General features: G+C 41.8%; 1 protein-coding gene across 11 annotated transcripts in view; it reads left to right on the forward strand.

Annotated features, from left to right (window-relative positions):
* Nucleotides 1-15030, forward strand: part of cep112 (centrosomal protein 112) — a 102137-nt gene that overhangs the window by 86133 nt on the left and 974 nt on the right. For 8 of the 11 annotated variants that reach the window (XM_067476288.1, XM_067476295.1, XM_067476296.1 and 5 more), the window contains 3 exons: nt 3369-3470; nt 4917-4981; nt 5385-5735. In XM_067476288.1, coding sequence (XP_067332389.1) covers nt 3369-3470; nt 4917-4981; nt 5385-5430 — 213 coding nt within the window. In that variant the 3' untranslated portion in view covers nt 5431-5735. The other 3 variants (XM_067476292.1, XM_067476298.1, XM_067476297.1) reach the window with 3 other exon arrangements.

Below are 15030 nucleotides of genomic sequence, written 5' to 3' on the forward strand. Positions count from 1 at the left end.
CAGGTTTGATCAACAATATTGTTCAAAGGGATCCAACATCTGTCCTAATCTTGAACACATTTTCTTTTTTCTTATTTTTTCAGATACTGTCACATGCCTCCTGCCACCTGTCAGAAAAAAAAAACATGCCTTTGCTGTAAAAAGACTTTCAAAGATGTTGAAAATTGTGTATTTGCATGTAGAAAAACAGAGCTAGGCCTTGGCAGAGGGGAGAAGATGCAAAGCTGAAGGAACAATATCTCTCAGGGAACGAGTCAGACATCTTTAGGGAATCTCAGAGTTGCTCCTGTTTTGAATTTTAACACCGCTGAGAAACAGTGAAGTCTTAAATTTGAGTTGGTGCTTTAACTGTCCTTGTCTGCTTTTTTCTGTGTCTGTTAGCTCGCCATATGTTTCCACAACAGAGGTGTTATAAAAATAAAAAATAAAAAGGCTGATTCTTCCACCCACACACATTGCATAGTAAACTATGGCTAAGCTGTACTTAGACATGCTGTAAAGATGTGATTGCAAGTGGTTTGGTCTGCTGCAGGCAAATTTGTTTCATTTGGCTTCAGGTTAATGTTAAAGTAAGTAAAGTACAGTATATCTTACACCAATGGCCAGACCAGCCATTCAGTGCTGTTGAACATAAAGCCATTAGGATAGATGCCAGATACACACACATACACACACACTCACCCACACACACACACACATCTTATTGTATCAAATAATACATTAGTTCTAGTTTGGGCTTCTCTGTGTTGTTGTTGTTACTAAAGGAAACATTCATGGCTTGTCTAGTTTGATCAGCCTAACACCAGTATTTATATTATCCAGTCATCCCTGTTGCTCTCTGTGAATCCTGGTGAATACACCGTTGTAGCCTTGCCCATTCTAATGTATGGGAAAGAAAATGGAGACAGCATTGCCACAAAGGAGCTTGTAATTTAGGCAGAGTGGATCTCTCATTGCTGCAGTGATGGCACCATACACGAACCAAGAATGCAAAACTAAGGAGCTTGGCTTTTGAAGAATCTAAGACTTATATTCAGAGTGGTTGGTAAGGGATGTGTTTATTCAACCATTGTTTATTGCTTTGGTCTGAGGTAGTGGAGTGTGTTTTGTCTTGGCTTGCCATTCTGTTATGACTACAGAGGCTGCTATAGATAGACATTTTTGAAAATCTGCACTCCCCTAGCTTTAGCTCATTTTTTGACCTCTGTACATTCAAATTAAATCATTAAAAACAGTTTTTTGCCACTTATTTTAAAAAGTCACTCTCAAATTATCCTTGACTTCCATCTCTCACTGAGAAAAATACATATTTCTGTAAACTGATGGTCTCTCCGCCCATTGTTATTGGCCTGATGCTTTAAAACGAATAGGGCAGAAGGAGCCTGAAAAATTGGCAAAGTTGTGGCAGGCTAATCTACTGCACACTGTGCCGAGACAAAGTGAGCTGCTTCATGTTGGGATCATTTATACTGGGGTTGCTTTGAAGTGCTTCTCAATCCCTTTCATTGTGCCCAGGAAGATTAATTAGCCAAAGCCAGAACAATCAGTTAAATCCACAACAGGAAAATTATTTTAGGAAAACCAATCTTTTTCCCTCCCCCTCACCTCATTCACTCTCTCCTCACTTGAGAGACCGGTCTAATGAGAGATGGGGAGTGTGGGGATATTGTTAATGGTAGCCGGACTTTGGCTCTGTAAAAGACATTATGCTTGGTTAAAATGCTCAGAGTCTCCCCTGGTTACACCTTGAAATATGCGGTGGAAAAGTGTTGCACTTCACAACCCTCATTTATTCCTCAAGCTCTGTTAAACTATTCATCAAGCTCTGAATTAATTGATTCAGCAACCCTTTTCGTAATGTTTTAAATGCTTTCACAGTGCTAAATCCTTGGATTTGCATGCATGTGCCTATATACAGTATGTGCGTCTCAGTGTGTGTGTTCATTCATTCATTCATGTGTGTTTGTGGGTTAAAGCAGGGGTTGCGCTAACCAAACCCTTTTCAACTTCTATAATCAGACTCTGGTTTAGTGCAGTGTAATTTAGCCCCAGACAGACTTCCTCCAGTCCTCCCCAGTGGAGCTAGCAAGCTAGCTAGCTATTGAGGTGCTGCTGCGTTTGATGTGTTCTGCCCTCCACCATGGCCCTGTCCTCTTCCAAACCCAGCTGTGTTGCGTCTATAAATGCATTGTGTCAGGTCTGGCTGTAGTCATCAGCAGCCAGTAGGGGGTGTTGTGCAGAGCAAGTCATGCCCAGTCTTTGGACCCCCTGTGGAGATGTGAAGGAGCTGTGCAGAGCGAGGGAATACTGAGAGCAATGAATAAAGATGGGATACCCACTGTCAGTGTGTCAGTGTGTGTGCCTTGATCAAGGGAGCTTTTTATTTGGCCACTATGTCTGAAAGTGCATACATGCAGGTTTGCATGTGAATGGAAAGCGGTAATATCAACAGAATAACGTTTTCATTTAGTGTATTTGTCAGGGACCATGGACAAGAAACATTAATCTCATACCATGAGAAAGCATGTCCCAATCAGGTCCACACAATTGGCAGTAACAAATTGAATGGATTAATATTTATTTATTTGTTTTAATTTATTTGCATCTTTCTCGTTTATTGAACAAGCTGTGATTGTTTCACAGTCGAGAGACATAATCAGAACAATAAAAGTGAAGATCATACACTTCAGTTACTGCGTTTACATGCAGTAACCTGGTTACACTGGACGGACACACACACACACATATATAAATATATATATATATTCATACAGCAGAAGAATAATCTGAATTCTCTTCCACTTCTGACTTATTTTGGAAACATGACTCACAGATTTTAACTTTATAGTGACAGAAAATGCATCTTTTTGACTTTTTTGTGCTCTGTTTGTGTCTCTGCACTGTGACAGCTGCAGAGGGAGAGAAAAAAGAAAAGGGAGAGAGACACCACAGCTACACAGCGCAGACTGTTGAAAAAATCAGCAGGGGGAACCAGCTTATTAAGACTTCCTTGAGGCACTTTGTGTTAATTTCATTTTCAGTCAGATTTTAGTTAGAGTTGGATTTTAAAACGAGGCAGTGTCGCTCCATTAATGATCTTTTTCGCATGCAGCCTTTCTTTCACCTGGTTCCACTTGATAGAGAATTGGGCATTCTTCAGGAGGAATCTACGTGGGGAAATCAGGTTTCCCTAATCCCCGACAGTTATAAAAATAAGCTTTCCCAAGAAAGCAGACTGTAACTACGCTTCTTAAATGCACGTAAACACATGTCTATTGCCTGTGCAAGCGTTTCTATGTGTCTACACATTTGCAAATTACAGTACATTTGCTGACCCTGTTTGGTTTTCCTGCCTCTGGTTTCCTCAGGTGACTGTGGTGCGTCAGGAGTATGAGTCGAAGATCAAAGGTTTGATGCCAGCTGAACTCAGACAGGAACTCGAGGACACCATCACCTCTCTTAAAGCTCAGGTGAGATGTTGTAAGATACAGATCAGGCACAAGCAGGACTTTTACTTTTTCCTTCATCTATACCATATTAGGTTTTTGTATTTTTAGTTGTAACCTAACTGTTGTGATAACGGTTGTCCATATTAAACGACACCAAACTTCCAAATCATGAGCTGAGCATTTCTAGGAGAACATCTACGAGAAATTACAGCTTGTCAGAGTAATAATTTGTAAAGCATGAAGATTTCTTGCAGTCGTGGGGTTCTTCTGTCCTCAGTTTTTTTTTTTTGTTGTCCTTCACTTCTCCCTGCTATTAATTAATCAAATGCGCAGAAACATAACCTGAACAGTCTGTTGGAGTTTTTTTTTATTTGGAAGAGACCAAAAACACCTTTGGTATTTTCTTGAGGAGAACTTAATAATAGTCTCTGTCTTCACTCTCCCAGCCCTCCAAAACCTTAATCTCTCCATGTTTCTCAATCATTTCACACAATCACCTTGTACATAACCACAGTCTGTCGCTGTTATGTTATTCTCACGCTTCACTGAATAATGGGTTTTCCTTTTGTCAGTATTTATATTGTAAACAAAAGAGGGTTTTCTGTAAGGAGGATAGGATCTTGATGTACAGTTTTTTTTTTAAATTGGTTCATCATGAAACACTACCTTAGTCCAGTAGGTTTACTAAGATCCCATTTCCGTGCACAGACCACAACTCTGATCAGATACAGTATGTTCATAAGATGGCATTTTTGACTCGAGCGGCCTCTCATCTCATTAATAATGTCGTGGGTTTGCACATTAAGGTGCAATATTTTTTCAGAGGGTGGAAAAAGGTGGGGGGATCCCTGGAGGCCTCCAACCACATTTCGGCTGTGTTTTGCATATACTTCACTACTGTGAAGTGCCAAATGAAATGCTAGAACTTTCCTGAGGTCTCCCCCACAGAAAGGAATGTACCCTCTGCTCCAGTACGGTAGTCCCAGAACAATACAGATTCTTTGGAGCCATGATTATTCTGCCAGGCTCTAGATGCCGTGTAAATGTAGATGGGGTTTATTTTCACTTTAGCCAAAGACACTTCATAAATAAACTCAACGCTTTGTAGCCAAACAAAAGAATATTACAGCTTCCTCTCAGCGTCCTAACCTCAGCTAACCCACCTCATAATCATCTTTCTGTCCCTATGTGCCTTAACCCCTTTGCCCTAATCTCCTGACCCCCAACCCCTGCTGTTTTGACCCCTGGACTTAACAACTAAGCCTTTCTTCCACTTTCTTCTACCTAGCTAACCTTCTCCATCCAAAAGCACAATTGGCCCTAACGCTATCAGACCCTCTCCATGTCCCATGTCTGTAATCTCCTGTCTTGGCTTCCTACTTCCTTCATTCTAATTGCGCAACTATAAGGAGTGTGAACATTTTGAACTTGGTGTGTACCACATTTTGCATTGTGTCTGTGTTGCAGGTTAACTTCCTTCAGAAGCGGGCGTCTTTGCTACAGGAAGACCTGGATGCCTGTCGCAGCAGGAGGTTAGCATGATTGTTTAGAATGTATGGAAACATTTGTGCATCTGTGCCTGTTTTTAGTCCGTGTGGGACTTCGGACTTTGTAAGAATGCGTATACAGTTTACAGTGTGTTTATACCGCTATGCCTTACCACTGTACTGTAACTCAGACAGTGAGCTAAATGAAAGATTATTCCAAATAACTTATAGACTTAAAAAATACAGTTTAACGGTTGCAAAAATAAATATTTGTTAAAATCTTGTCTTTGACTATGACCATGTCAGACCGTTTTGATTGGTAGTTGGTAGATTGATTGTTTAGTTTAAATTTGTTTCTATGACGGATTCCTTCAGAATTGATGTAAGCCCATTATATTGTGTTGGTTAGGTGCTTTAACCCTGGAATAACCCAGCTGCTTATACACAGGTTCACCCCGGGACAACCACAGCCTGGCCTTAAACCTGGGACGTGAAGGATAAAACATCCAACTAGACGTGAGCGGTATTGACTGTTACAAGTTTTTACTTTTTTACTCCTCATGCCAGTTGTTTACCAGTTTTTAATTTGATTTGCCATTGCCTCCCATGTTTTTATTATAGTATTTATTCATGGTCAAGTTTTATCTTTGCTTTGTAATGTTTTATGTACTCAATTCATTAGATTGTTCTGATATATCTTTTTAACATCAATATCTTGATAGTTTTGTTATAAATGTTTCCTATCAATTGTCATTTCCACACCAAGTGCATATTTTTTAATAAAAGACGTTGCATCATTTTCTGCTTGTGAAGGCTTTTTTGTTTGGTTGTTTCGTTTTTGCATCTTTTTCATCTTCAAATGCCTTATAATTAATCCCTCAATTAGGGGAAGTCATGCTGTTGCCCTTGTTTTTATATGACCACAATGTGCATGTTAACCAAGATTAGCTGTGTAACTTTACACTAAAGTCAAAGACCTTGAATTCCCTTTTTCCCTCATCACTATTTAGGATCGCCTTTCTGTTCAATCCCCCCTTTGATCTGTGAAGAGTAGTTGGGGGTTTGTGGTTGGTTTCGATAAAAAGCGCATTGAGTTGATTGTTTGAACCTCAGGCCAAACCCTGCAGTCCTTGGGCCCAGTGTTTTTGCCTCTACAACCACGATGTGTTTTACCAACGGCTCCACTCAAAACCCAAGCTGAATAAATCAGATGCTTGAATTGATGAAATGGCTGCCATCTCCAACCCTCCTCCAATGTTCCCAGATTGTGGAGGTTTTATGATGGTGATAACATTTGGTAGAACAAGAATAGGCTTTTATAATGATCCCGGATCTACTGGTATTTAATGTCTCTGGTAGGTAGGGAATGCATTGGCTTGAATACTGAAGGTTTCAAAGAAATCCAGTGTTTTTTCTTGGAGGCGTTATTAAATTCTGACTTGAGAAATCTGATTTTATATCAAAGAGGCCCCTACCCTTATTTGCATTGGAATTGCTTTCTTTTTACACCCACAGTTCACGCACTTCCATGTGTTTCCATTGTCCGTGACCTCTTCTGCTGTCTCCAAATGAAACACTATACCTCTTTCTGTGTTTTTTGATGTGTTGATTCTGCTGCCCAGGCAGAGTGAGAGAGGGAGAAGAAACAAGAAAAAGAAAAAAGACGAAAGGAGAGAAAACTGTCAGACCGACATCTGAGAAACAGGAATTTAGTCTTTCAGCACAAAGCCATTGTAGACTCTGTTGTTACTGGACGAACTGCACAGAGGATTCATGACTGTTTCAACACGGCATCACAGTACACCGATGTATATAGGAGTGTATGGTGTGTTGCTTGCAAAGATGAGGCGGCTAAAGAGGTGTTCGGGCTGTGTGCTGGCTTAACACATGGTAAAGTGGCCTGCTAATTAGCTAAATATGGGTCAACGCTTTATTACTTGCTAACATAGTTGATTTCAGCTGTTGCTTGGTGGGGTGAGAAGCACAGTGCTGGTTGTAGCAACATGCTGTGTAACGACATGATGTCAGCTGCTTGTAGTTGTGTTTGTTGATGTAGCGTACCTTGGAAATGATGTATTTTTGTAGGCCAACCAAGAAGTGAGAATCCTCCATGGTTCCCTCAACAAAAAGCCAATGGGATTTATTTCATTTGCTTTCGGTTTAAAGCAGAAAATAAACTTCATGACAAACAGAACATTATTATACTTAAACATTATTCAGCAAGAGCATCTTCAAAAATTAAATGTATGCAAGTAAATACAATTGGCAGAAGGAGAAAGCTATTGTTAGGCTATAAATGAATTTCATCACAGATGCAAAACTTCAACGTCAACGCTAATAAACTTCCAGTTTGTAATTGCCACTGATATTGAGCAGATATAACAAGTGAAATAGGAGGAGAAGGCTGTATAGAGACTAGTGAGTAGATGAATCTCCATGTTCAGCAGGGTGATGTTTAATGTTTACAACAACCTCTGTCCTCTCATTTAGTTTCTTGTCAGCAACCGTCACTTTTTAAGAGACGTAAAAGCTAAAATAAAATAAAAAAGCGCGAGTGGGCTATTTACTGACAAAGTTACTCATAAAATAAAACATGAAAATGTCTTGGCCTTGTGTCACTGACCTTTTTTCAGGCATTTAACAAAAAACTCACAATCCCAAACTTTTTGGTACATTTATCTTTGATTGATGTGGTAGTGAGGTTGTCTGTCTTTGAAATTTACACAATTGTGTGACACATCTCACCGGATTCCACTCATGTTATTGTGCTCAGTTAATAGTCTGATAAGCATTGGGCTCAAACGGCTGAACCAATAATCTGGCCCATTTTTTAATTGCAACCAGTGCAAGATCGTTACCAGCTCTGAGGGTGAATTATCACCTCTCACATCTCTCTATGACAAGTAGGCTTTTTAATCTTCATTCTCTAAAACAGAACTACTTTTTTCACACCCAACTCAGTTCTGCCCTCAGAAAGGAAGTTTCAGATACTGTTAAACGATCAGATAAACACTTGATTACGTTTACGTGGAGCTGCTAATCCTGTAGCTATGATAGTTAGTGGATCCTGAGTCCTGTTTAGTGGCCCTGTGTTTGGTCATATACACAGGCTCCTTTAATCTGTGTTATGCTGACATAGTTTCACTCTAATTGATTGTCTTCTGTCAAAATAACCTCCATAATTGTGCTTGTGTAAATACAAGCCATGAGTGTCATTTCCACAGCGCCGACATGGCCCCATTAAGGATCAAAGTCTTGGCTTCCTCTCTCCTATCTGCACATCAGACAGTGGACTATTGTGTGACAATGGTAAAGGGCAATCAGGGAGCTTCTCATCCACCAAAATCTAACTTTATGCTCATATTCTCACGACTGGTGACACTTGTTTGTGTCTTTTACATTTGAAGCTAGCAAAATCAATAATTCTTTGTCTAATTAGTAGATTTTATGACTCATTCCACTGCACAAAGGGAAAAAAATGGCTGCAGGACACTGAATATGAAATGTTTCTCAGCTAAAAATGCAATTTATCTTTAAGTTGCTATTCACAGATGTGTTAAATGTTTTATTCCTGCAGGACATCAGCGGGTTTATTTGAGGGGAAAAATTCAAAGGACAGGAGCGGTTGGGGATCACATGTAGAATACGGTGATTTGACATCAGTAACTGCCTCTCTACAAGATTTACATACATGACATGTGCCGCGTGCACGGCTCTCTCTGAGCACTTGTGACAGGCCTCCAGGATTGACTGTACATCAACATGTGATTGACAAAAGTCATCGTACATGTGTGTTTGAATAAGGCTCGTGTCACTGGATCTTTTTATAGAGCTGCATTCTGAGTCAGACCCTAGGAGGCCTGCGTTTGGCTGCTGTACGCCGCTTGCATAAATAAACCTGTTTATCGCCGACACTTCTCACACACACACACACACACACACACACACACCACACATTCACTTATGCTATTTATTCTGTCTTCCATCATGTTTTCTGCCTCTTCTTTCTTTGTCTCTCTCCAGTCTTGTATCATCCTCTCTTTGTTGGCATGGTATTTATGGCAGTAATTTAATTTTTTTTCCCAAGCCCTGTCACTCAAACGTAGCATGAGCTATGAAAAGGATATGCAGCTGTGTGATTTGAGAACAAGTGGGTTAGAGGCTGGGTAGTGGGTTGAGTTTGTGTGACTGTGGCATGAATCTGCTGTCTGGGCTGATAGTGTGGGTTGAGCAAAAGGGACAGAAGACCAAGCAGCCAAGACAGTGTGGGAGGTTTGTTGTATCACTTGCCCTATGTCTCTGTCTGGGTATTTAGTATCTCTGTCTCGCACTTTCTTTTTATCCCTTCCAGCCTTTTCCCTGCGAATTGTTGGACTTAATGTAGTAATGGGTAACTAAACAATGGTCATATCTGCACTCATAAAAGCCTGACCAGGGACAGCGGCTGCAAATTAGCTTTTGCTATATCCCCTAAATACGTGGCATTGGTTGCTTAGATGTAACAATATTTAGCCGTAAAAACAAAAAACTAAACAAAGCTGTTGGTGATAAAGTTGAGATTGCATCTGTTCTGACCTTTGTGGACTTTGAAGCAGTTCCCGCGTAAACTTAAACAATTACAGTAAAAAATACATTCACATTTAAAATTTGACCGGGGTATAATATTATATTATAATAACATGATGTGTTTAATCTGAACATGAAGTGATTTTTCACACTAATTTGAGAGCTTTGCATTTTTGCTCTTTGTGACACTAATAGAAAATGTATCTTTATATGTGTCGCCTCCCATCATTTAATTTGCATGTAAATTAACTTTTGTTTTATTTTCTATACATGCAGTCCTCTTTGGGAATGATAAATCAGTTATTCAGAGTTTATTTCTTATTTAGACTAATCTAAATATGTTAGAATAAGCCATAAATCCTTAACAAATGTAATGTGTGGCTTTGAATGATTGTAAACTTCTCAGGTTATTAAAGTGCCAACGTTACCTGTGTGTCCTCATTGGTAGATAGGGTACTGAAACAGGTTTGTGACATTCAGTATGACTCACATTATGTGAAGGGCCTGTTGGCATAAAAACCAACAGGCAGCTGGCTCAAACGAATGTGGAACTGCAAAGCCCCAAATCTGACATCTAAACAATATTTATAGATCATCTGCTTTCTCATGGACACTGTGCTTGTCTGAATGCTATCAACATCAAAAAAGTCCTAGTCAAGCCAGACAAGGATGTGTGTTTGAGCCGTTTGCCCTCTACAGAGCATGTCTCTGTTGCCATGGTGCTCACCCCCTGGATACGTCACATCCCTCTTCGAACAGGAAGCGGGGAAAGAGATAAGATGAGGCATCTGTTGAATGCACGAGCAAGTTAATCACCTTAGCAGTCAGGGAGCAAAGTGGGAGTCAAGAAACAGGAAGAAGGGGTTAAAGTGATGGATTAAGGATGAGGGAGAGAGCTCAGGGTTCAGGTTAAGACTGATTCGGAGACGGATCACCATTCTGTCAAGCATGGCAGAACAGTGGCGTCCGGCCTGTGAAGCGTCTGCATGGTTTTTCAGTGCGAGCGGCAGAGGAAATGAAAGTCATTACTGTCAGTGTGGAGTGAGCTTCATGGCCCAAATGGGATTAGACAGTGCATCCGACATTGTTTCTATACATTGGTAGACTTAAAAGTCAAGCGCAAAATGGGATTAAAACGAGGGGAAAAACCAATAAATAACCTTCATCACCCCCCTTCTTTCTCTTTTATTTCATCTGCCTTCCTTCGCTACCAATTCTCTACCTATTTCACGTCTCATTCTTTCTTCATAGTCTTATTCACCTGTGTCGCTCCCTATTCCGCTCTCTCTGACACACCTCTGTTCCACACTCTCATCCCCATCATCAAAATGCACGGGTAGGTGCTGACTCCCACTCACACTTTACACTCTGTTTTGCAAAAAATAAAAAAATAAATCCTTCTGGGGCCAATTGGTGCTTGAAACCCAACTTCATTCCCCTCAAACTGAACCCTTTTGAAAACAAACTACCCCCTATTCTGCCTCTTTTTTTCCCCTCCTCTTCCTCGTTCAAAACAGGCCCATAACAAACTGGTGAATTGTTGCCCTTCCTTATAACTTTTAAGGGTATTATGCACCATGTCTAACTTCAAAGCCTTTCTTAACTCCACACTTTAATTGTATCTTCCCCAGCTCTCTGCGTGCCATTTGATTCTGCTGACAACAGCACTTCTCCTTCTCTTCTCCTCCATCCTTCTCCTCCCACCCTCTTCTTCAACTCTTTGGTCCTTGCTTATGTTGCGTGTTGACCCCCTGCACTGCCACCACAGCTCCTCCCATCAGCTCCTTGCTCCCTTCAGAGGCCATTGTCCCCCTGTTGTCACCTACTTTGAAGAGGTAGCCTCCATTTCCTGTCTCGGCAGTCGGTTGTTGCCCCGGGTTGTGTACACACCAAACAAACTTGAAACATTAACCCCCTGTCCTACATTGCTTGTCTCCTTCTCTTTATCTGCTCCCTCTCTCGCTCTGTCTGCATGAGCCGACTTCCTCTTCATGGCCCAGGTTGATAATTGCCATAAGCTTCCCTCTTGGTTTCATTTTCCATTGTCCTCCCCCAAATTCTTGGCTCTGGCTTGAGATAAAGGGATGAGCACTTCAAAGGGGTCTGCAAAGAGTTTAACCCCCAAGCCGAAAGGAACAGCACACAATACTGTAATTGAGAGCAGTTAGTGATCACAGAGCTGCAGCACAGAGAGCGCAGCACTGGTAGAAGCACACACTCCCTGTTTATGGCAGCAGCTGAAGTGGCCGGTGACAGTTACAACAGGCCACGTTTGCACAGGAGACCATATAACTGAATTTTAAAACATCTCAAGTTGGTTGGAAAGGGTGTGTTCTATATAAAATATGACTTTGGATAACTAGAAAGTTGCTCTGTGTATGCCTTTAAAATGAACGAACCAATTGGGTTTGCCTTTACATCTCTATTTATAGTGCTTTTTCTAGTCGGACTGAATTTAACCTGCCTCCGTAATAATACCTTCCCAAACAGAGACAGTTGCAGCCCATAACCTCTCACCTCTTGGCTCCTGAGCCTATAAAAAGGGCCTCCTGATCTCAGGTCAGTTACAGACCCAGGTCACCTCCTGAGGGGCAGCAGCAGGGGAGACCCAATCTATGGGGACCTCCCATGAACGACAGAGGGGGAAGACGAGGCAGGACGTGGGGGCCCAACTGGCCCCTAGTACCAGCAGGGGGTCCACATCATCGTCATGGTGATGGCTTCTACCCTGGTGTGTTTACTGTCAAAGTTCAGCCTTGGCACTCCAAAGTTAACAAAGGTGGAATTGTCTTGGTAGCACTTAGTGTATTAGGCAGATGACCTGTATGCCTAGAGAAAGACCCAGACTGTGCAGAGGAGCTTTTATGAGATAAGAAATTGTGTTTGTGCAGACTTGTTTGACTTCTGAGTCATTAGTGTCTCACATGTGGCATAGTTCCAGATGTTTTAAGATACACTGTACATCAGTAGTTCCCGACCCTTTTTAAGACTACATGGACTGATGTACTTTTTCATTGACACCATTGACATCTGTGTCAACAATCTATTCATTATTTTGAGCTGTCTATTTGTGCTGTTTAACTTTGAGCTATCTCTAATGTATCCATTAGCTGCCTCCCTTGCTTACTAGTTTTCATACACTCTTAACTGCAGTGCTCAGGTGTTTCAGCTGAGTCACTAAGGAGATATTTATTTTATATTCAAATCACACATTCCACAGTTTCTCCACATACCCCCCTAAGCAAATGCACATGTACCCTGGGATCCAGCTCGCTCCTGGCTGGGAATCACTGCAGCTCATCTTTTGCTGGGACAGGGAGTTTGATGTTTTGTGAGTGCGAGTGTGCAGAATTTGAAGCTGATAACGTGGCCTTTGAATGATGAGTAATCCCTTAGTCATCACGGCGTCTCAAACAGCAATTTCCTCTTTTATTAACCTTGATGGGAAGAGAGGTATCAAGCGGGAAAGTTTCACGGCACCGTTAGCAAATAGAATGATCAAAGCGGTTGTCTTCTTTGTACTGCACTTTTTGAACTCGTGTCCACCGAGACAACAAGGACACACAGACACCTACTGTCTCTCTTTCAAGAATATAGCCAGTCATCGTGTACAATGGGCCCCCTGTGGTGGCTCATTTGAAACACCAAAGACCCATCCAAAACACTATTGACTCTGTTCTATAAACACCACTACCATGACTGAGGGTAGCCGGTCCAGTACAGGGAAAGAAAACTCTAATGTCCAGAACGTCAACTGCTGCCTGAAACCAAACAAGTCCTCTCAGTGAGACCAGTGAATGGGTGTATATTGAGTGTCTCAGCTCTCTCTGGGCTTTTCACTCCTTTTCATGTTGTCTCACGCTGCAGTTAAGAAGTATGCACAAAGCAGAGGGAAGTGATTCTTAAAATGATAGGACAGTGTCCTTCAGGGAATTTATCAGAGAACAGATGTTTTACTGTGTGTATGCATGTGCGCTTATTGCCACTGGTAGGAGCTGTGGAGTGATAATACCACTATGATTTGATTTTTATACTGCAACATGCTGGATCTGAGTGAGCATGAGTAAAGTGACTATTCATTATTTACAGGCACGTTTTCAAGCCCGGTGCAGAAAACTTCAGCAAGGCTGCAAGAGGGTCTTCAAATCCTAGTTTCGTTTCTCTTGCTGCTTCGTTGTCTTCTCAATGTGTGAGCACAAATTCATATGAGGATAAACGTGCCATTTGGTGCACGCCGGTGCATGCATTGTGCATCCCTGGGACTCCTGTGGCTTAATCTGAAAAACTATGCGGGTCTTGAAAAGCAAAGATCCCAGCGTCTTTAAAGTTTATGTAGCAACAGAGGGATTGTTGCGATAATGCTATTGGGGCGGCAGATCAGTTACTTCTGACGCTCCAAAGCCTCAGGGAGTTGGCTCAAGATTGCTTGTCTTTGATAAGGTCCTCACGCCGTAGCTGCAACTTCGTGATCTGGTGAAAGAGATTGTGGGGAAGAGTAGCCCCCAAAAAAGCTCACGCCTTAGAAAGTAAAAGGTGGCGTTTAAAACGAGTTACATCTGTTGTGACTGTGGGGTATCTGGGAATCTTCGACGCTGTTTTACCTTTTTTTTCTGAGGCATCAGGCTGAAGTTGTTTTTTATGTAGCTGTCAGGACCCGGCAGTCGGTTCCTGACTTTGAAGTGTGCTGCTCCAGCCTCTCAGTTCAGTTGGTGTTGGAGTCGCCTACGGGAGAGACCTACTGTGCGGCATGGCAGCCTGAAACCACAGGGAGGAGGAAAAAGAGGAGGGCGAAAAGCTGCATTTCTTCCTCTCGAGTGCATTTTTCTCTCAGTAAACCGACTCAAACCTGAACGGACTGTATGTGGACGCGCTGTGGAGACGAGGACAGTGGATTATACGCGTTTTGTGTGCGTTTGTGGATAAAAAAAAAAAAGAACAACCTTAACTGGAGCTGGATTTGAGAACTCGTGGATCGATGGTAAGTTACAAGAGTGAGTGCCTGCTGAAACTGGCCCCCGTTGGAGTTCCCTTTGATGTGCTGTTGCCTCTCCTTTGAAGTAATGTGCTCTGTGGAACATTAACCGCTTTCTCTACGTTTTAACACACACACACACACACACACTAACTAAAGGCGTCTAATCGCCCTTGTAACATACACTACACTTTGTTTTCCACAGTGTTTAATCTCATACTTAAAGATAGAGCAGAGAGTTTTAAGAAGTACTGGTCCCCCCCCCCCCCGGGGATCTGGGACGCTGGTCTTCAGGATTGGACGTTAAAGTGGGGCCGTTTTTCGCCTTCATTGTAACATTAATGAAACTTTAAAGACTCTTGACTAACGTTACGCGACCGTGGTAACCTGAGCGCGCGCGCGCACAGTGTCGTGCATTAAAATGTCCCAATAGTTTCTTTTTGTTATGAGGCGTTAAAATGCACGAGTTGTAGCTGTGTCCGAAGCTCTTTTTGGACTGTCTGACAAGTTTAAAACCGGACCCACCGGAGCCGATACAAAGTGACATCTGCAATGT

Source organism: Channa argus, chromosome 15, assembly GCF_033026475.1.
Source record: "Channa argus isolate prfri chromosome 15, Channa argus male v1.0, whole genome shotgun sequence".
NCBI lineage: Eukaryota > Metazoa > Chordata > Actinopteri > Anabantiformes > Channidae > Channa > Channa argus.